General features: G+C 42.2%; 1 protein-coding gene across 2 annotated transcripts; it reads left to right on the top strand.

Annotated features, from left to right (window-relative positions):
* The first annotated feature begins 3,575 nt into the window (after positions 1 to 3,575).
* IL7R (interleukin 7 receptor) lies at positions 3,576 to 21,284 on the top strand. 2 transcript variants are annotated; one of them, XM_074856292.1, is made up of 8 exons: positions 3,576 to 3,707; positions 9,535 to 9,673; positions 11,013 to 11,167; positions 12,804 to 12,958; positions 14,017 to 14,194; positions 14,957 to 15,047; positions 16,980 to 17,055; positions 18,435 to 21,284. In XM_074856292.1, the coding sequence occupies exons 1-8, from the start codon at positions 3,608 to 3,610 to the stop codon at positions 18,936 to 18,938; spliced, it is 1,398 nt and encodes a 465-aa protein (XP_074712393.1). In that variant the 5' UTR covers positions 3,576 to 3,607; the 3' UTR covers positions 18,939 to 21,284. The 2 variants fall into 2 exon arrangements, with proteins under 2 accessions (XP_074712393.1, XP_074712394.1); XM_074856293.1 differs by having other exon boundaries at positions 3,621 to 3,707; positions 9,417 to 9,673.
* The last annotated feature ends 1,619 nt before the right edge of the window (positions 21,285 to 22,903 follow it).

Genomic DNA, 22,903 nt, shown 5'->3' with positions numbered 1-22,903 from the left:
CAGATTTAAATCTAGCATATGTACAGAGCCTTTTGCATTTTTTGGAGCCAAAACAGAATCAAAACAGACTTTTGGGTCCTCAGGAGAATAAATAACAAGTGAACAAACACTATAAGAAACAAAGAGAAACGTTAACTTGTAGATGACTTGCTTGGTTAGTCATTTTCAATAGCTGCAACATAATCCAAGAAGGCACTGGATCATGTGGATTTGTCAGCAGGAAGTGCTGAGAAGCTGATAACACTTCATTGACGGCACACACTTGTGAGCCATAGGGCACTGAAAAAATTGCTTTCCCCAGTCAGTCCTATCACTGGGGAAAATGTATGGACTTTATTAATGTCCAAAAATGTAAGAGGGTTTAGGGTGACTCAGAAGCTCCAAAGCAGAGTGTTGGGATGTGAAGAGGTCTGGCAGACCAATGAAGTACAGGTACATTTTTGCTGGACCTTCAAAACTCTTACCTGTTTAAAGTGAGGCTTTTTTGTGGGTTGTTTTTTTTGTTTGGTTTTTTTTTTTGTTTTTTTGTGGAACCCTGACTGAGGCAGAAGCAGTGTAAATTTATTCCAAATAAAATGAAATCGAGTTTTCTTTTAGCCTCTCCTGGGTACTAACACTTCATCTGTCCTAAAAAGTAGTCTCTTGCAAATTTGATTTCCTGTCTCTAGGGTGTTAAAAGAAGACAACAAGGTGAGACTGATGGACTCAAATATGTCTTAGAAATCAAACAATTTTTGAAGCAGAGACCCAGAAGTAAAATAAAATATACTTTTGGTTCAGGGTTTTTTCTATAAAAGTTTTTTTTCTTCACATCGTTCCCCCACCCAGACAAAATGCAGCTATGACAACATGGAAATCCCCTGAACAGCACAGCTCTGATAATAAGATTGTTCAGGTTCAACCAAAATATTATGTCTGAAAAGTCTTTTTCTTTTAGTTTGCTTCAGCTGAAACAGGAAAAAAGAAAAAAAAAAAGATCAAAGTGATAGCCCACTCAATTATAAACAAGACAAATTTAAAGTGAGAAGGTGTCATTTCCAGATAGTGATCAGTTTGCACAGGAGAGCCCTCCTTTATTGATATTTCTGGCTGAAAATGAGATAGAAATTACCCTGAGGGTTTCTAGAATAATATGATATTGAATATTATTAAACCAGGTGCTGAAATCCTTAAATAAACTTTTTTAAAACAAAGCAGCTCTAGGCCTTAGGGATGTGAAGTCACCAGGACCCAATCTCATTGATTCAAGTTTGGCTTCAATGAGTTGGGTCAAGCATAGGAAACTCAGGAGGGAGACATGAGGACTAACTACATGAGGACATGAGGACTAAAGTCTCAGCAGGTGGCTCAGACCTCTGAAAGAGGGTATTTCTTGAAGGGATATCATGTGAATGGGGCAGTGACCCCAATAATTCTGTAAGTGAAGTCAAGCTGTTGAGTGAGGGTCAGTCAGGCCACAGTGCTGCCCTCTTCGTGACTCCTTGACCCTGCTGCCATGTCCAGCTCCTGCTCTGCTTTGTGTGTATGGGTGGTCGCTGTGGCCTGGCAGGTCACCCTCCTGTTTGTGGGTGGGAGGTATTGTAGAGGTCTGACAAGCAGAAATATACCCCCTGACTCACCTTGGAATCTTTTTGAATTCAATGGAGAGAAATAAATGTATTTAGATTTCATCTTGTTTAGATTTCATCTTTTCAATGCCTATGTTAGGATGAGATAAATCACGTTCTCTGCTGGGTAGATGGAAATGAAGCACAAAAAGTTCTGACATAGGAGTATACACTGTAACTACCTACATATTGACCAATGGATCCAAACCCTTTTTTTTGTATCTACCTAGGCTTAGTGCACTTTCAGGGAACACTTTGATGGGGAGTCTCAGGGTCCTACCAGAAGGAGGGACTTGACACAGGTATGGGAGATGTCCATCTACTGGGCAGCCTCTCTAAACTGTCATGGAAAAGGGGCCATTTCTTCCCACTAAAACAGGGCAGGGAAGCTCAGAAACACCCCCTTGGCTACACACTGCCCCTGTCAGGGCAGCAAGTGGCACTGGAGGACAGTCCCTGATGTCCTGATGAGAAGGACACTTCTCTAGACATGAGTGCTGAGTATTCTTCATTTTGGTGAGTGGTTTAAATTATTTTCTTGCACATGAAAAAGCTGCTGTGGCTTCCATATTGAGTCTCTTTATTATAGTGTCATCGTTTTTCTGTTCGCTTGGGCATTGTTACCAACTTTGCCTTCAGTTTCCTCTACGCCTCTGACATAAAGCTTTTTTGGTGCAGCCGGGGCTGTGCCAGAGCTTGCTCTTCTCTTTCAGGTCTTCAGCTCACTTGTACCTAGCCACATCAGTCAGCCGTGTGCATGGCCCTGCATTACACTCTAGCATGCGTTGGTGTATACAGCCACAGAAAGTGTGCAAAGGAAATATTTAACACCTCTTTATCTTCCGCTTTCTGTCTCTACTTTGTCCAAAGACTGAAAAAATGTCAAATGTACGACTTTGTTCTCAAGATCTAGGTTTTGCAGGATTAGTCTTTTAAATCACAGCTTTTCTGGGTCGCATTGCCTTATGTGGGACTTCACAGAATCACAGAATGGTTTGGGTTGGAAGGGACCTTTGAAGATCATTTAGTCCAACCCACCCTGCTGTGCACAGGAACATTTTTCACTAGATCAGGTTGCTCAAAGCTCCATCCAACCTGTCCTTGAACATTTCCAGTGATGGGGCATCCCCAATTTCTCTGGGCAACCTGTTCCACAGTTTCACCACTCTCATAAAAAAAATTTCTTTCCTGTGACCAATCTAAATCTACCCTCTTTCAGTTTAAAACTGTTGCGCCTTGCCCTGTCACTGCAGGCCCTGGTGGAATGTCTCTCTTCATCTTTCTTACAAGTGCCACAATAAGGTCTCCCTGGAGCCTTCTCTTCTCCAGGCTGAACAGCCCCAATTCTCTCAGCCTCTGCTCATAGGAGAGGTGTTCCATCCCTCTGATCATTTTTGTGGCCTCCTCTGGACTTGATCCAACAGATCCATTTCTTTCCTGTGCTGAGGACTCCAGAGCTCAATAGAGTACTCCAGATGAGGTCTCACCAGAGCAGAGGGGGAGAATCACCTCTGTTGACCTGCTAGCCACACTCCTTTTGATGCCAACTCTTAAAGAATAAATAACAGCAATCACACTTAGTGTTTCACAGCTGGAAGATTTTTTCCCTTGGACCTGTGTACATCCATTGAGAGGAAAGTGGATAAGAGAACTAAACCATGCTCTCAGGGAAATCAGCATCAAAAATCCCACTAGCCAAGCCAGGAGCACTGTCCATGAAACATGGTCTCAGTGCACTGAACTTGACCAGATTTGCCCTAATGAGTCAATAAGCCTGATCTAGAAGGTCCTTAGTTTTGAAGTGGGTAGCATGTTTCAAAGTAAAAGCTCTGTTAATATCTTCATGCTGGCTTCCTGCTCTCTGCCACTAGTCATCCTTGTCGGCATGTTTACATTTCCCCTTGCCTGCGGTCTCTTTATCAGGCAATGGGTTTGTTCTGCGTCTAGTATAAAGTAAGCGAGCGCGGGTTTCACACACACACGTACTGCACACATGCAGCATGCTCAAGATGACACAGATGAGTACAGTACTGAGCATTTTCGTCTTGTTTCTTCGCACCACTTTTGGGGAAAGTGGTTGCACCTCAGCAGATGGTGATGGTGAGTCATTTCATCTTCATCTTTCCACTCATGTATGATCTTGAAAAACCTGAGTTAAGTGCTCCAAAATGCAACTGCTGGGTTAAATGACTTAGTGTTTTAGCCTCCAGTCTCTTTCTTTTAGTGCCAGTACCTGAGGCAGATCTGGAGCTTTAATTTAATTCCCAAGTCTGCTGTCCTCGTAATGTCCAAATTCATATGAAATGAAGGAGACTGTAGCTGTATGCAGAGGGCATGCAAGATCAGACCTGTTAATCCTCTCTTGTAGCTAGTGTCCATGAGGAGTTATGCCTGGGAGTGAGGAACTGCTTCACTCTTCTGCAGTCCATGGTCACTCTGAGCTGCCATCAGAGAGGGGTGATGTTCTGGCTTCTCTTGTTCTGGGCAGTTTTCTCCAAAGAAAATGTTTTGATGTACCTCAAACCTGGTCCAAACTGTTCCATTTCAAAAGCCAAGCTTTTTCTCTTTTTCTTTAAGTAATTGTATCAGGTATATCTGTGGGATAGTCCCAGTCTCCCTTGTAATACGACTGAAGCAGCAACTCAGCCAGGGTGTTCTCACAGCCCATCACTAAAAGCATTCATCCCTTACTCAGCAAATAATTATAAATTAATTCAACAGTTTAAATTTAGGCTTACTGCAGATTTCATTATCTCATTTGGACAAGTGAAAATTATTTAGCAGCATCAAAATCATAAATCAAAACATAAAGAACAGCAATAAAACCACTGCTTCAGACTACTGTCCTTTCTGTCAAAAGGAATATGAGAAATTGGATTTACAGATTCAGTCACAGATTTGTTAAACTCTTACTTTTCTAATACTAAACCAACATCAGTAACAGAGCTTGTTGCATTGTGCCTGAAGGACATGAGCTACTCAGTTAATGGTAGTTTTAGGGCTCCATTGTTTGGGAGCAAAAGAGTTTTTGGTTTTTAGGAAGATAATGGCTGTGTTCCTACGCTATCTGACAGGGAATCTCGTTTTCCCCTGTGTGCCATATATTATAACATACATATGTACGTACACATATATACATATATACATAGATAGAATATGCGTGATAAGATTTTAGTTAGAAGAAAACAGGGAGTGGCTCAGAACTGCATCTAACAACCTTGGTTTTTCAATTTGTCTTTTATTTATACACTGTTTAGATTCAGCTTTGGCAAGCAGCTACAGTGGTGAATGGTCAATGCTAGTGATTTATCACTGGTGTCACTGAAATCTTAAGGGCTTCCCAGAAGCAGATATGACCAGACCTTTCTTTGTTTCGTCATTAACTTCCAGTAAACTATAATTTGTTTAGACTTAAAGACAAACAGATTCAGATAATCCTCACTGAGCAATTAGCAGCTTTCATGATTTCTTCATGAGTTTCCTGGGTTTGGCCAACAAATTAAACAATCCAGGGTAAAATCACCTGTGATAGATGTTTGGCTTTCAGTCTTTGCCTTTCCAACTCACCCTGCCTCTGGCAGAGTGCCACATGATCTCACCCCTTCTTATGGGCAGAGGAGGGAAAAGATCATTGCAGCACTTGCCTTCAATCTCCTCCTCTTTTCTGAGCAGCAGACTGTCTTCCAAGAGCTGTCCCCCAGCCTGAGAGAGTTTATGGAGATCCCCAAAATCCCTAAGAGAGCTACAAGCAGAGCTAAGAAGGGGCAATCATGAGGCGCAGAAGGGTACGGGCAGGGGCAGCAGGAGGCAGTAGGCTGCGGGGTCTCATGGGCAGGACAGCTGTTTTCAATCGTCCTCCTAACCCAGACTTGTATGGTTTGTGCAACCCACATCAAAACTGTTGTGATTAAAATGAGTTCTGCCTGAACCAGATCAGCACTAGAGATTTTGCATTACTCTGGCCATGGAGACAGTCACTTCATTGACACTGGAAATTCGGTCACTGATCCTGCAGGTGCTTAGCAGTTCCTTTAGTTTCACATGCTGTTGTTAATCCCAGTGGCTTCAGAGTTTAAAGCTAAAGCATGTCCATTGTCTCTGCTAACTCTCCTCTCTTGGTAAAGGCTCCTGAGATTCCTGCTGTGATCTGAACCATCCTGCTGGGTGTAGTCCAAACCTGAGACAATAGGAAGGACCTGCCATAGCTGTTTTTCTCCCGCTAGAATCACCCCATCTCAAACCCTGCCTTGTTTTCAGCAGAGCCAGGGCTCTTCCTGGTCTGAGCTTCTCAAGGAAAAAATGATAATCTTGTAAACTTTTCATTGTGTAAAGAGTCCTTAGTTGTGCGAGTCATGTTGGAGTCATCAAAACCATTTACATAGCAAACACATTTGTACAAGGTAGTTCTGAGGTTTCGGGAAGAAGTGTAAGTTATGTCAGACAAAAAAATTGCTGTCAGTCCATAGAGGAGCCATACCAGAAAAGCGCTTTAAATTGCTTACTGAATACCATTGATGAGATTTAATTATCATATATTCTATGATTAGCATATTATTTCCATGCATAAGGAACCATGTAATCACAATGTGAAAGTTCAGTGTCAAAGAGGTGAAATCAACCTTTCTTCCAGGAGGCACCAAATGTACACTACACTTATTGAATATTAAATGGCTGTTTGAGCTAAAAGATAAAACCTTTTTCTTTCTTGTCATTTTGCAGTTCAACCTGATAGATAATTAATAAAATATCTGTTACTTGTCAGCAAAGCAGTAGCAGACAGCTGAAAGATTTTTTCAGATATGCCATTTATTAATACGATGATTATCAGTTTTGTCTGTTTATGCAAAGTCTGGTATATGTACTTTGCATATACAGAGCAGACCGAGCAGCCTCTCTCTCTTATATAAAGTAAGATCAGTCATCCTAATTCATAAGTTTTAAAGTTGTCTTGAGGTAGCTATGAATGTAAATAAACCAGTCTCCTGGTAGTCGCAAGTAAAGTCAGAGAGACATAAAATTTGACATATTTGAGCATGTGAGCTTTGGGTGTAGCTATCTATATAAAATATGGGGGGGCTTCCATTTTATGCAGATTCATTTCAACTTACTTGTTATCCCCTGAATTTTGAATATATATATATCTATATGCACACACTTTTACCCATGAATATGTATCTTTATATAATATACATTTCTGTACGTGTATGTCTGCACAGATGGATCAGGACTGTGTTGGTCAAGACTCTCACCTGTGTGAAACTGCTGCAAGACTTGTTCTAAAGTTGCACTGATCTCTGTGTCTCTCTTGAATGTGATGGTCAAATAGAGCAGCTTTGTAAAGCACCTGCTTCGTCTGTGTCTGTACTGAACATGTTATCCCCTCAAAGCATCAGCACTGGTGGAAGACACTGCATTTCATAGAATCCCAGAATCATTCAGGTTGGAAAAGACCCTTGGGATCATCGAGTCCAACCATCAGCCCTACTCTACAAAGTTCTCCCCTACACCATATCCCCCAGCATCTCATCTAAGCGACCCTTAAACACATCCAGGGATGGTGACTCCATCACCTCCCTGGGCAGCCTATTCCACGGTCTAACCACTCTTTCTGTGAAACATTTTTTTTTTGTTGTCCTTCAGGGAGACCTGAGGTCCTCTTGGGACAGACCCCCTCAGAGCTGTGGTGAGAAGGGAAGACCAGTAATTTCTTCTTAGCACTGGTTGCCCATGGTGGCAAATGGCCACTAAATCTTATCTTGGGGGATAGATCTATCTCTGGGTTCTGGATTAGTGCAGCATCAGATACTCCAGTCCCTCCTGCTACCCACCATGGGTGCTGGTGGCAGCAGCCTCATTCCTAACCCCTGCCCACACTGCTTTTGCATTTTTCTTTGCCTTCCTGACTGACTTCTGAATTTCTTCTCTTACTCAAAACCTGACTCCAGATACACCTCAACTCCAAGGTCAGGAGAAAGCACTGCTGATAGTGACCCTGTGGGGTGATGCTTTTTAATTACATTTTAAAGCAATAAAAATACTCTCCCCTGCTTTCTCCCTGCTGTCAAACCATGACCATTTTGCATCTTCAGATATGTTCCATGCCAGACAAGGTCTGGGTCTCCCTGTCCTCTGGCAGGATTGTCCAGGGATCATAGGACATCACCAGCAGGACTATGAATCACAGTATCTAAGTAGCTGGTTACCCCTCAGTAATCCAATTCACCTGGGTGACAGCAAAGATGACCATCATTTTCTCTGGGAGGATTTTCTATTGGAAATGTTTCCATGGACATTTCCCCACACTGTTTGTGAGTGTGAGTCACTGATGTTCCTGGAGCAGCCAAGGTCTTACTGTGGCAGGTGTCTTGCATGTCAAGGGTACAGCTGAGGAGTGAGTAGGAGAGGACCAAGCAGGGGATCAGGAATAGTCCCTGGATACGGAAAAGAGGGTTATGTATCATTACAGCTACCCCTAACCACCTGCAAAAGAAGATAGAGGCATTCCTGCCCTGAGGATCCACTCAAGGGGTCATGGCAATAACCCTTTTCCGTGTCTGCTTGGCTACAGTGGGTGAGATTTCATGAAATGAGGCTGAACTGACAGTTTCCACTGGTGAGGACGCCTCTCAGAAACATCAGTTTTTGCTTCACTGACCTCATACCTGCCAAGTGTAGGACTTGAGACATACGCTTTTACTCAAATCGTGGTTGTTTTATTAGTCATCGAAGCAAATTTGCAGGAAGCCACTCATTGTGGCAGAAAGTCTGAGCTTTCCCTCCTGAGCCCAAATTTGTGACATTTCAGAAAATTTTGCAGTACAATCAAAATGGGGCTTAATTGCCTCATGACACCAAAATACTCTTGCTTTCCTAAAACCACCCATATAATTTTCCAGTCTTCTCAGGAACCTGGTGACAGGCCAGACCTTCACAGCACAGGCAGGGGTAGAGCAGGAGCAGGAGGATGCTGCTTGGGCACTCTCATCTGTCTGCAACATGGCTGGTCTTGATGCAGGTGCAGCAATAGCAACTGCCAAGCATGCATTCTCAACTGTGGGTCTGACGCTTTGGAGATACAAGGTGTTTGACGTACTTTCAGGCTGCCCTGAGCTGAAATTCCTATACAAATAACTCCTGTTGAATCTAGCCCTTGCTCTTGAGCAGATGTTAGCCTTGAGCAGCAGACCCGGACACCTCTGGCAGTAACTGTGTGGACTATATTCCCCAGTGCATGTTTCTGTTCCATTTATTTTCAAGAGTGTTTTGGACTTTGACTTGAATATTCTGCTTTTCAATAGGCATCATGAACATGTCTTGCTCTGGTCCTCATGCCCAAGGATAGCAGCATTTTGTGGTTTCTAGTAGAAAGACCTGTTTGAGAAAGTTTTGAGATGATTTTCAGATGGAGTAGGTCCTGCTTTATCTTGGTGTAAAGTTTATCTGTAACTTTTAAAATGAGAATTCCCCTGTCCCTGGCTCAAATTTAGGAAGAATTAATCTGCAGAGCGGACAATACATTTTCTCTGGTTTGCACTTGACACTGGGACTTTTTCGCAGAGATTTCCAGGTTGACATCAGCAACACTCTTTGTCCATGATTAATAGAAAAGAACAGACATAGGGGGTCTCATCTGGCCAAACCACCTGCGACACTATGTGTTTTTATAGTTCACAGACTGATGATGCAGAATGTACCTTCATGTGTGGTAAGTGGGTGGGCTTCACTGGCATTCAGACATAGAGACCTTGAAAGGTGCACGTGGTTTTTAATTTCATTTTGAACAAGCTTTCTTTGCTTCTTACAAAACAGGTGGGTTGATCCTCTTCCTTTGAGGCAACCATGTAAGGAAACAACCTCCTGTACAATGGAGCTGCAAATCAAATACACTCAGGTTTGCTTCAGTAACATCCTACGGATCTCTCCTTAGGGACTTTTGTAGATGATGAACCAGACAACTTTGACATTGACTGCTTCAGCCAGCTGGAATTTAAGGATTCCTACAGCAGCCTGACCTGCAATTTTACTGAGCTGCCTCCTCACAACACTAACTATACCCTGGCCCTGTGGTAAGTGCTGTCAGCCCATCCTTTAGTAAACTTCTGGGAAGAGAAATGCTAAGTACCAGTGAGTCATGTTGCCATATGCTGGGAAACAGGAGCTACATAGCTAGACAAAATTCTGCTTCACAGTGTTTTACCAAGTTTGAATACTACATTGAGCAAAGAAGAATTTACTGAAATAAAACATAACTCCCTAATAAGAAAAAATATCAGCTGGAAGAGTCTGTAAAGGGCATTATAACATCTCAAATAGTCCTGATCTTGCCTCTGCTGTTCTGAAACACCTGTAATTACAGATGGTAGCCCAGCATGAACTGAGATAATTTTTCCTTTAAATTAAATGATATTTAAAAAGACTCCAAACATAGCTTTTATTAAGTGAAAAGTAAAAATGTTTTTGAAGAGGCAGATCCTTTCCACAGAAAATTCTTTGGCAAGAAGGATGATTTTCCACTGCAGGGAAAATGCCTTTATCTAGATCAAGACAAAAATTAAGCAATTGTCTTTGCATACACAGACATGCAAACACCACATTAGAATGAGTATACAAAAACCCAACAGTTACCAAACACATTGGTCATCTCCACTTCTCATCAAGGCCTTGGAATTCTTTTCCACATTTTTCTTAACTGATACACTTAGTTGAAGAAGCTCAGATTTTGTGTCTTTAGCATACTTCCGCTTTTCCCTTTGCCTGTTTTTACTGAAACTGAAAGTTTCGCAGCAGCCAGCAAAAGTGGATTTTTTTTAATCTTGTTATTCTAATCACTACTTAAATTTTTCCACCTAGTTTATTAGGATTTTTCTATTTTCATGGGATTTATTCTGGATTTTGACTGAAATTTTATGACAGTTCTCAAACACAGGAGTCACACAGGTGGAGAAACAAACAGATATATTTCCACCTCTGAAAATGTGCTGTATGAATCCTTCATGTCCTGGCTGACTGTTGACCCTGTATTTGCTACCACTTCAGTCAATAAAACATTTCTCTTAATCTTCAGTGAACATCCAGATCTATTGGCCTGTGTTTAAAGGTGGCAGCAGTAAGAACATTTTTAAAGATACAAAGGTTTCTAACACATACATCTACAATTTAATAATTGCATTTTTTTCTTGGAGAGCTCCAGGACTCTTACTGTGATTCTCACCACTTGATTACTGTGTCCAAAGACCATGAGGAAAAACACTATCAACCTTTTAAACTCCTTATTTGCATGGCATTTTTTCTTATTTCACATGGAGTTTCATTTCATTTAATGTGAAATGAGCAACAAGGATTCATCCCTTACTATGTTATAGTACGACCAAGAAGAAATTAATGTCGTGTCACTTTCATCAACAGTACCAAGGAAGATGGCAATTACGTGTGTTTCAATATGGAGAAACAGGAAGATGCCTATTTCTTACAATTCACTGATATACTCTCAAATAAAGATATTTGCATGGATTCTGAGACAAAGAGAAGGGTCTGTAGGAGTCTGGTTGTAACTGACATTGGTAAGACACAACATTTTTGATATTTATAATATATAGGGATTACTGGGGAAAAAAATACCCCAGTGCAATGCCGAAGTGTCAGTCTTGGTGAAATAGAGGCAGTATAAAAGAGTGTCCTGGCAGGGCACACGTAGTCTAGATTGGGGTGTTGACAGAATGTGGTGTTTCACTTGCTTCAAAGCCAAACATGGTTAACCTCCATTCAAAATGTGCAGCTGAATTCTGGTTTATTGCAACACTCTGCCGAGACCCTGGTATATACCAAGTCATGCACATGGGCGAAGCAGCTGTTGATGATGAACTGTCAAGCAGGAGCATTTTGTTCATCTCTTACTAGGGACTGCACAGTGTCAGGACTGACCATCTAGTCTAGTGTGAGCTCAGTAGCACAGGGACAGCAAGATTGCAAGATCTCACTTTTTCACACCTTGCTTCTTGGTGGAGCCTGTTGTCTGAACGAGGTGCTGAGGCATCCTGCAGCACAGAAGGGACACTGAGATCCCATGAATGGGTTTGTCAAAGCCATGTTGGGGACCTGCCTGAGTGAAGAAATAAGGAACTCAGGGGAAGAGGGGTTACTTAGGACTTGTCCCTCTTAGGAGCTGGTCTCATTCAAAGGCTGCAGAGAAGCCCGTGTAGGGCAGCTCTGTTCTGCTCTGGTACCACCTTGCTTTGCCTTTCTTTGGCAATAGGTGCTGCAGCATCCCTCTCTTACAAAACATATCTGCCTCAGTCCAATAGTTTTGTAATAATCTTACACTACCTCTTAGTTTATGGGCCAGCCTGGACCATCTCTGGTGGTCTCTCTTCTAGAAACTGTGGTTTCTGCAGGGATGAATTAAGTATTTGGGGGTTGCAAGAGTGTGCATGTTTTCTGGCTATATGCATTTTCCTGAGAGGAGGGAGGTGTGGGTTCTCTGTTCCCGTGAGAACTGATGCACTTTACATGACTCATTCAAGAAGCCTCAATGGCATAGACACAGATCCCTGCAGACATCCAGCTCAGGCACAGCTTGGGGAGAGTCCCAAGGGCTGAATTTTGGACATGATGTACATCTACAGATGGTCATCTGACACAGTCTCCTGCAGACCAGGTCAGCCGTGGGTTCGTAAAAAGGCCTGGAACCACAGGTCCCTCTGCTATAACTAACAGTATCATACTTTATCCCTTCCTCTGTCCCACCACCCTGATGGCTACCAGCAACTGTAGCTGTACTGGGATTTCTCCCCAGTGCCTTCCTCCCAGAGCAGGAATGGGTTTTGCCATGGGGTCTCCATCTCAGAGCACTGGCTAGAGGGACTGAATTTTAGGTCTTCAAGCAGTGCTACTGCAGGGATGGACATGCTCAGGAATTGTTTTCCAAGACTAAATGTCACATCCCCAGGAAGCGCCATCTCTGCTGGTCACACTGCTGCTTCAGCAGGTCAAAACCAAGCCCCTCTCAGGACCAAGGTGTAAGGATGAACTGGGGCTCAGCATGAGGCTGGCCCAAATCAGGCTAGCCCTTGCCCAAGATAGGTCACCATGCAGGGGATGTAACTTGAAGTGGAATTTTTTTTTTACTTTTCAAAACCTGTTTATTTTGTAGTAATATTATTCTATTCCTGTTATATCCTGGTTTGTTATCATTTTCAGTTAAGCCTGAAGTACCATTTGATATAAACATCACATACCAAAAGGAGGCAAATGAATATCTTATTCATTATAGCACACCACATTCATGGAAGAAATACTTAAAGGACAAATTAATACACCAAATAGCTTATCAGAAAGAAGGAGGTACTTGGAAGGTAAGTGATGATATATTAGTGAGTTTTCATTAATTTCTGAAATTAAACATTATCAGAAATACCGGTATCATGTAAAACCCCTCAAATCTGCATTTCTACAATTCTCCAGCTGAAAATTTGGAAAGATGTAATATTTGGCATTTGGAAATTTCATCAGTCAAAACAATTCCAGACCAACAGCATCTATGTCTGTTAGACACTTCTCTGGGCTAACGAAGTTTCATTCTTTTGGGCTTTGCAGTGGGAAGAGAAGACATAACATAATGAACCATCCGAAGTGTCTGAGTGGCTTGCTCTTTGCTATGGTGGTTTTGCTCTTATTTTCTGTGCTTATCAGTCAGTAAATCGTATGACCCTTTCGTATTCACAACAGTTTCTTTGTGTCCCTTTTTCCCTGAGCCTCTCCAGGCTTTGGGTGTAGCCCTGCAGCTCTCCCACTCTTGGACCATGTTTTGGGCTGCCGCTGCCTGTGAACTGAATCTGGTTTGGACTGCCCAGCTGCTGGGACCTCTGTGTCCCCTGTCACACGATCAGCCGTGCAAACACTAGTCCAGATGGGGGATGTTTGAAACCATGGACTATACCTGCTTTTTACAGAGGGAACCCAGGAGAACTGTAACTAGAGAAAGAAAAGGATTCAGGCAACAAAATACATTGAAATAAAGAGCTGCACTGTGGGATTTCAGCTTCTTTCCTGCAGCTGCTCTTTCAGAAGTTGTCATTTTATGCCACACAAATGTATACTTTCCACTCTCCCTTCTGAACCTTCCCAGAGAAGCATACGCTTCCCACTGCACTGTCAACAGTAGCAAAGCACAGTTAATACTTATAGCTGTTTTCCAAACAGCTTTTACCTGGCATTAGTCTCTGTTCTTGATACTGTCTGGACTACCTGTCTGTTAAACTAGACTGATGTCATGATGACCACCAGTATAATCACCACACAGCAAACAACACAGTACTGCAGGGATGAACCTGATCACACATATTTTGCTGAAACTCAAAGACACTTGTCCTGTCTTATAGAAAAATAATTGGATTTTTTTGTGTGTGTTTAGGCAATAGAGACACCATACCTTCAGATAAAATTACTGGGAAAAAACCTCGAAAATGATGCATCGTATGAGGTGAAAGTACGTTCAAAGCCCAACGGAGATTATTTTAAAGGCATGTGGAGTGAATGGAGCACTTCCAAGAGCTTCAGGACTGCAAGGGAGCAGCACTCCACAGAGAGCTGTAAGGGCAGAAATCACTTTGGTCCACCTGGAAGAGAGCAGAGCTAGGGGTCCTTGGCTAGCTGGCCAGCCCTGGTGGCAGTGGTGATGAGAGCATGGGGAGGGAAGAGCCCACGGCCACAGGAGAGTCAGCCCTCACAGGCATCAGGCACCCGAGAGGAGATGACTCAGAAAGTGGCTGTATCACTCTGGTCTGGGCCTGAGTCTCCATATGAAGTTAAATCTCACTCAGGGATGATAAGATCAGATGCTGTAAGGCATGTGTGGGGTGCAAAGGGAGGTGAAGACTGACTTGCTCTCTGCTGGTGTGCAGGGAGAAGGAACAGCTTGCATTGAGCAATTTAGGTAGGGCACATAGGGTGGTAAAACATGACCCATTTCAGTGCCCTGCTTCTATGTGCGAACATGGCACTTCAGTCACACATACAATACAAGATAAAACCTTATTATTGCACTTGCAAACATGAATAACCCTTCTGGTCCTTTGGGTCCCTTCAGTCCCCAGGGGCACCTCAACATTACATGTCACTTCAGTGCTGCTTTATGCATGCTTGGAGCTCAGCCAAGTGTTGATGCTCTGGCAGCCTACCTCTTTCCTCCTTCAGGGATGCAGAGGAAATGCACCACTGCACCAGTCCAATGATAGGCAAGTGCAATGCTTGGCATTAATTCCTAATTTATTGTCTGAAGAGACATTACTGTTACTGTGGCTTAACAGTGAGACATCTACATGCATTGGCTGATCTACTTTGTTTTCCTTTAGATAACAGCATGGTTGTGGTAATACTCTCCATCCTGGGATTCATGCTGTCCATTGTCATGATTGTCCTGGTCATAACTTTTTGGGAAAACAGGTAATCTAAGTCTCTTTGTATCAGAAAAAGTGTTGGAAGACAATCCTGTTCTGACATTCTTATTGCTTTCCCTGTTATACTTGTGAACCATTCTCCTTCCATCTCTGGACCTCTATCTCAAGCCAAAGGCAGACAAAGAGTAGAAGCGGGCAGAATAAGAGAGGGTGTTGGAAGGCAGAAGATGACCTGCCACTTTGAGCAGACTTCAGTCTTGGGCTTGAAACACCAACACCTTTGGGGAGCTGAAGTCACCATGAAACACAGAGTTGGTGTCTCACTGGAGGAAAATTTGACTCAAAAACTTCAAGCAAGATGCAGAAAAGAAAGCCACCTGTGGGTTTTAGTGAAGTCTCAAGAGGTGTGGAAATGGTATACCAAGGAGACTGCCTCTTTCCCTTTCATAGGCTGAGTCAGCAGAGTGTTTGCTCTGCAGCGCCTTAAGAAGCAGCAGGGCAGAGCTCTGCAACAAGGGCTTGATAGTGTCAGTCACCAGCCCACCCTCCAGCCAGTCACGTGGCAAAACCAGGCTCTACATCCCCCACCAAAGCAGTCACGGCAGAAGTGGGACTGGAGATACATTCATTACACAGGCAGTCTTTTGTCTGCATTGGTTTTTTTTTTCATATATTGACTACACAGCAGTAGATAGATAGCTGTAAATATATATTTTAAATATGTGGCTATATATGCTTGTATAGAAGATAGTTGACAAATTTAAGAAATTGGACAGATATGTAGATAATCTGGTGAAACCAGAATGTGAAGTGAAAAAGTCCCAAGTTTAACCATATGAGATGAACCTTTCCCAAGGCAGAAAACCTTGGGCTGTTCAGTGAAATTTAGAGCAGCCTGTCCATGACATCCAGCTCTACTGCCATCCAGAGAGGTAGCTGCATGCAAGCTGCGTTTTGGGGATAACATCTGAGCTGTACTAACTCCTGAATTACACACAGGGATTGCTGGAAATGTGCTGGTTGGCCCCAGTCAAACCATGCCAGGAATAATTTTAATAATTAATAATTTTATACACTGGAGTTATCTGCCAGGGAATGCTCCCTGGTGCTGTTTTATTTGCAAGTATAGATGTAGCTTGAGATTTCTAGGTCTTTCTTTTTACTGTTGTTGAGCACCTGTAGTTCTCTAACTTTGGTAGGTCTATTTATGTAAAACTGCTGAAAAACAGGCTTTTAGATGGTGAGACTTTCTGAACCCAGAGACTTCCCTTTTAAAAAGAAGAGGGATTTATATATGTATGTATATATATCCACATGTACAGACACACATATAAAATAGAATATATATTTATATACATCTATAGCTATATTTATATCACTGCAACATTGAATATCAGTCAGGCAATATTCTCTAGATGCATCATAGCTGAGTGTTTCTAGCAGCACAAAACAAGAACTTTGTTAATTTAGGCAGTAAAAATGAGACCTGTGGAACAAGGCCACAATACAGATATCTGAAACACAGATAGCTGGCCAAGGAGTAGAACAATATGCAGTTTTTTTAACTTATATAAACATGCAGAACCAAATATCAGCAAATTTGCACTTTAACCACAGCATCTTTTTTCACTTGCAAAAATTGGTTTCAGCATGCAAAACCCCGTTAACACAGCTAGATGCAAATGAGGTCTTTGCCAGCATGATTTGTTGCTTTTCAAGTACTTGGTGAAGTGTCTTCCTTTAACTGTGACAATTTGTGCACTCAAAAGAACAATGACTACTCAGTGACCTTTATAACGCCTCTTCTCCTGTCTTTGTTCTATTCTGAGACTTCTCTGATTATTCTGGGTAATGCAAGCCAGCCCTAAGGCTTTGTGAGAATTAGTACAAAGGGTACAGTATGAACCTCTGACATGTTGACATGTCCCTCTTTTACTGCTGTTTTTGTCTACTTTTTGTCTACTGTTTCTCTTTTCAGGATCAAGCCTGCTGTATGGCCAAACCTTCCTGATCATAAAAAAACACTGGAGCAACTATGTAAGAAGCCAAAAAATGTATGTACTTCCACTGTTGTTTTCACCTGCATATAGACTATTCGGAAGAAAACACTTATGAGAGACAGTACGTGCATTTGCTGCATGAACTGGGACATCCTTCAGAAATTACTTCTACATTTCTCTGAAGAGAGCCCACATTTGCCCAGGCAGATGCTAGTCAGGGGTATGGAAATAACAGATAATTAAACTAGTGCCTGATCTTTGACCTGTGCACTGTAACTACAGAGGGCTGGAGAATTTGATATATGAAGAAAGATTGAAGGAACTGAATTAGTTTACAGGAAAGAGGAAGCTTGGGGTGGGGACTACCAATCACAGCCTTCCAATACCTAAAGTGTAGGTAGACAGATGGTGGAGGTGCTCTTGCTGCAAGGCTGCATGGTGACAGGACCAGAGGCAACAGGTACATGTTTCTTCAGGGCAAACTTCATCCGGATATAAGAAAAAAGTCGTTTTCCATGACAACAATAAAAACAATGTAGGTTTCCTAGAGAAGAGTTAGGTTCTCCATTGCTGGAAATGTTCAAGTCTTGGCTTGATAGGGCTCTGGATAACCCAATCCAGGTCCTGCCTCTGGCAGAAGGTTGAACCAGTTGGACTCCAGAGGTCCTTTCCAACAAAGCTGCTTCAGTGATTCTATGTGATCGTGGGGCTGGACGGGGACCCTTTGCAAATATCACTGGTGATGCCCATGTACCCTTACACAGCCAGCAGAATTGCTCATACACCATACAGTATAAGATCTGTTCTGCCAGATAAAAGCCAGATGGATAATGTTACAAACTGTAAGGTGTGGGATTAACCCGTTGCCTTAACTATGTGTCTAGTGTATTTTTTCACTAAAAAACTCATCAGTGCTGTTCTCTCCAGTTGATACATTATTAGCATGTTCTTAATTTAATAAGAGGTCTAAGATGACTCTACCATCCCACATGCTCCCCAGTTCAAGGATTCCTAATGTTTCCGGAAGTCATGGCAATCTTTTACTTCCCTCACTGCTAAATTAGGAAGGTAAAACTGAAAGGAACCGCCTGGGTTGTTACACTCATTCCTGCAAAATAGCAGGCATGCAATAGATGCGTGTCTCAGAAAAGTCTCTGAAACACCAGCTCCCACCACATTGTGTAGCACATAAAATGCTCTCCAGTGGCACTGTCTGCAGGAAGCCACTGAATAGGTTCAGACTAATATGGCAAAGGATTTTTAACAACGTGATAATTTATTCTCTGCTAACCAATTGTTCAGTCTGCTAAGGTTTACTTTCAGAGTTAAAGAAATAATAAATACCTTTCTAATATCAAATGAGTTATCAAAGTACCTTTTCTCTTCAGCTAATACCCACCGTTAACTGACCATGCTGTTTCTTTGCCATGCAGAATTTTGATATAAGCTTTAACCCAGAGAGTTTTGGTTATGTTCATATCCATAAAGTGGATGGCATTCGAGCCAAAGCTGAACTGGAAAATTTTCTGCAGCCATCAACTGCTCTAGAGACGAACCTTACAGAAAAATTTAGGAGTGGATCAGACCTGAAGATGAACCTTGCAATGACAGACAAAAGCAACCTAAACCTGTCTGTGACTTACGGAGGAATCTGGCCAGCTGAAGCCCTGCACAGACTCCTGGGCACCAATCAATTTGCAGTCACCGAAGGAAACTGCAGTTCTAACACATATGAGGTGTGCCACAGCAACAGGGTGCCCCTGTGTGATGATGGTTTCAACCTTTCCTCCGCTCCTCTCCTGGATCCCTCTGGCCAGCCTGGACCAGAGTCCCTAAATGGTGACACCATATCCCAGATGGTGCCTACCAGTGAAATGAGGTCACCAAACAATGAGGAAGCCTATGTCACAATGTCCAGCTTCTATAAAATTCAGTAAATCTCACAGGAATAACAGCATACATTTTTTCTCTAACACAGGCAGGACATTGAAGTTTTCTGTTTTGTTTTCCTGCATCCTCTGAGTTCTCACCTCCACAACATACCCTGTTCACAGTGCAACACCACACCTGCAAGGAAGAGGGTTCTCCCACATGATAAGTGGCCTAACATCATCTCTCAGTATGCTGGCAACAATCTCCATTGCAGCAGAAATTAAATTTAATTCAACTTGACTTTTATCTTCAGATCTGATTAATCCATAGCAATGACACTGCAATCCTAGGTGAGGATCACAGCATGTCTCATAAAAGTTAATGAACTCTTCTGTTAACCTCTTGGTTGCAGAGTTAAGCTCTTATTAATGCCCAAGCAAGAAATACAGCAACAAATTCAAGTTACATAGAATCCAATCTCTTTCAAACAGTGGTAGGTCAAAAGTAATTCCTCTGCAGTCAGTGAAAGCCCATGAGTTTGCAAAATGCTAATAAATTAGAGTTGCTATCCAGCATTATTCACCTGGGTATTCAAGAGCTCGATCACCTCAAAGGGAGTTTGCTGAGCCACCAGGAAAAAGGGCACATGGACTGATTTAGGAAGATGTTTCCTCAGACTAATTTTTTCTTTTTTGAGAGAGAGAGAGATTGAAACAAAGCAAAAGCCTACATGCCACTTCTTTTTGCTGTTGGTAAAGATCTGTCCCAGAGACAATTTTAGGATTCACAGGTACTTCTGCTAGTGCTATATGTTAAAGATCTTAAATATTTCATGTACTATCAATGTTTAGCTAGGAAAACAAAACAAAATCAATGAAAAACAAAGTCTCATCTCTTCCTATAAACTGTAAAATGCAAGATGTTGTCTTTCTCTGCAGCTCTTGTGCAAGCATTAGTGCAACATGTCTTTCCAGGACAGAAGGGCTGAGTGGACTGTGTTTGTTTACTGGTATTATTCCCAATGGCTGTGGCTGCATGAGAATACTTTGAATTTAACCAGGCAATGTTCTCATACAACATCTGACCTAAGAAGATGGATGGAGAGTCATGCATCCTGCCAGTGATCAGAGACTTATATTTTTTAAAAGTACCTTGAAAATTGCCTAGATATAGCTTTTTTGTTTTTTTACATTATGATGAAGGAAGAGATTCTGTCCCTTCCCTTTCACCTTTCTCTGGACTCTGAGCCCAGCTCTAAGGGGTTCCCCACGTGCTGTCACACAGAGAAGGCTGAGACACTTCACAGACCCTCTGGGATGGTGCACATTGTGGAGCACATGCTTGGAGATAAAGCTGCTATAGCCACATGGTTGCATGACAGCCGAGCAGTGTGGCCATGGGAAATCCAAGCTGTTTTGCTGCTCTCGGGGATTGGGGTTCACCTCACTGTGCAGTCTCAGTTTCTCTAGCTGCTTGAAATTCTCCTTTACTGAAACATATTCACATTCCTGGAGTCTAAGGGTAAAAAGAGCCCTCTCTCATCCTCAGAGCTGCTTGAATTTGTTCTGACTGGTAATAATCACTGAGATGTCTCTATATTTGATGTAGCCTGCTGGAGAAAAACAGCACTCCCAAAACAGGACTCTACTTTCTCCACCTCCACCCGACACCAGGGAAACCCTCAAACCTTATGATGCCTGCATGCAACGGGGCCAAGGATTTGGCTCAAGGCATTCCAGTGACATTTTACAGAATGTTTTTTATTGTTGTTTCTTACCAACTGAAACATTGACTAATGCAGTACAAAAAGATGAAAGCCCTGGACATTCATTTGCTTTATAATGCTCGTATTTCTTTTTTAAAATGCTGCTGGTAGTGCTCATACTGTGCTGACTTGCACAGTGTGATTGTAGATGCAGACAGACTGTGCTGGAAAGATATCCTCTTCCAGTAACACAGTGACAAGCAGGGCGTAAAGGAAGAAGTAAAAGCGCATCAGAAAAATCCTATATAGTATGTGCCACGCTTGTTTTGAACTCATACAGACATTTTTAAGGATTAAAAGTGACATCACAAATGTCTATTTGCACTATTTAAGCAGAAGGGTACCCATGTGTAATAGTCTTTCTCTTTGTCCAGAAAGGTATACTGCTCTTTAATATGGGAAAAGTAGTAGAAGCTTGATGTTTGCTCTTTAATATGGGAAAAGTAGTAGGAATCTGATTTTTATTTACTTTAATGACTGAAATAGTTATATTTTTCCTATGTAGCACTCATTTTTGCATAGCTGCTAATGTTTAAACATTTGTTTTATTTTCTATGTCTTAGTATCTTATTTAATTAGATAACATGTAACCTTGGTTTTATAATATTTCTACTGTATTAAAAGGATATGGATATCTGCATGACCTATTTATGCTGCTCTAATCCAGTCTTCTAATATACATCTATTGGGATAGGACTTACTCTGCCCTCACTGAAATTAGGATAACTCCATGGACTTTACCTAGCTTCTGCCAGGATAAATCCCAAATAAGTCCAGACAGCTCAGAGGCCTGAAAGCACTGCAGGATAACAGCAATCTTCACCTTCCCTTCGTTGCCACCACCCTGTAAGCCAGGGAAGCCTCTCCACAGCTCTGGTCCCTACGTTTTGGACTGGGCATGTCTTTGTTCATCCTAACTCAGATTGCAATCCAGCCCCTGTTACCCAGAAAACAGAGAGGTAACAGCTCTGAGAATCAGGCTGGTGAAGTCAAGATCCTGCCAATGGATTGTACTTGCTTAGGTGAGCAAGAAGCTTTGACCAAGCCCCTGTGGGCAGCCATGGATCTGCACCACAAGCATCAGAAAACAGAAAAACCCTCAGGCTTGCAATAGCATACATATGCATACAGCAAGGCAAATTCCCATACAGGCTGTGACCTCAGAGATGGTACTTTGTTAATACACTGATGAATGGTGACAAATATATAACTGATGGAAAACAAAGCAGCCTTTTGTTAATTATGTTAAACCTAATGTAGCTTTTCTTAGTGGAGGATATAGGCTAACTCATGCCAGACATGGGGGTTACTTTATTCCAGGCATGCACCTGGACGTATGATGAAGCCTATCCAGAAGGGTATTTTTCCAGGAGAGCAGCAGCAAGCACAGTCAAATCAAAAGGGATTAAAGGTTAGTATTAAGGTTTCTAAAGAACCCTAGCTCCCAGAAATGGCCATAAAAACTCTTCATTGAACCATATGCAGCTGCTACAAAGCCAATGCCAACAATCAGGTCATCACAGTGGTGTTCAGTCAAGTCCTGTCAGGCTGAACCTTCACAAGCACTAAGCTCCTCCAAGATAACTCTGTTTGGGGATTAGGCTGTTCTGAAGCGTGCAGAGACTAGCAGTATCCTTCAGGTTTGACAGTCTGGCATGAACTGCGGGAGCTAAATCTTTTGGAAAAATTGGTCCTCGACTATTTTGCAGGTGCGCAGTACTAATATTTGAGCAGTCTTAGTATTAGCATCACTGAACATCATATGCGATTTTATAGCCATCAACATAAATTTGATGGATGTATACAGATATAAAAACTTTCAGCTTCCTTTTGCAAAAAACAGAAATCCATATATGCACAAAAGCAAGAAGCAACGCAGACACTTTTGGTCCATGGCCAGCTTTTAGATATGTAGTATATATATGAAGATACAGCCATGGCTATGTATGACTTCACCAGGTCAGGACCGAGTAGTTTCCTTATTCTACAGAACAGTTTCCCCCATAGCGGTTGACAAATTCCCATCTGACTCAGCATCCACACAGGAGTATAGCTCAGCTTTCACATATTCCATATATCTTCTTTACTTCAGCATTACATTCTTCCTCTACACTTTCTGCCCCCTGTGCTCATACTCAGCTGCACACACAAAAAGAGCTTGCTGAGCCTGGTTTCTATGCAGCTGCTTTATGATGCCATGCTTGGAGCTGCCTGCTCCTCTCTCCACACATACCCATCAGGCTCCACTGCCTCTTCTGTGCTCGT

This window comes from Strix uralensis, chromosome Z (assembly GCF_047716275.1).
Source record: "Strix uralensis isolate ZFMK-TIS-50842 chromosome Z, bStrUra1, whole genome shotgun sequence".
In the NCBI taxonomy this organism is placed as follows: Eukaryota; Metazoa; Chordata; class Aves; order Strigiformes; family Strigidae; genus Strix; species Strix uralensis.
This window is presented reverse-complemented; position numbering and strand designations above follow the sequence as displayed.

What these genes read in the sequence shown, in the direction of transcription:
- IL7R (XM_074856292.1), top strand. Translation starts at nt 3,608, where the DNA reads ATGCTCAAGATGACACAGATGAGTACAGTACTGAGCATTTTCGTCTTG. An exon ending in CACCTCAGCAGATGGTGATG is followed by an intron (nt 3,708 to 9,534) that starts GTGAGTCATTTC and finishes ATCTCTCCTTAG; the next exon opens with GGACTTTTGTAGATGATGAA. An exon ending in TCTGGTTGTAACTGACATTG is followed by an intron (nt 11,168 to 12,803) that starts GTAAGACACAAC and finishes TATCATTTTCAG; the next exon opens with TTAAGCCTGAAGTACCATTT.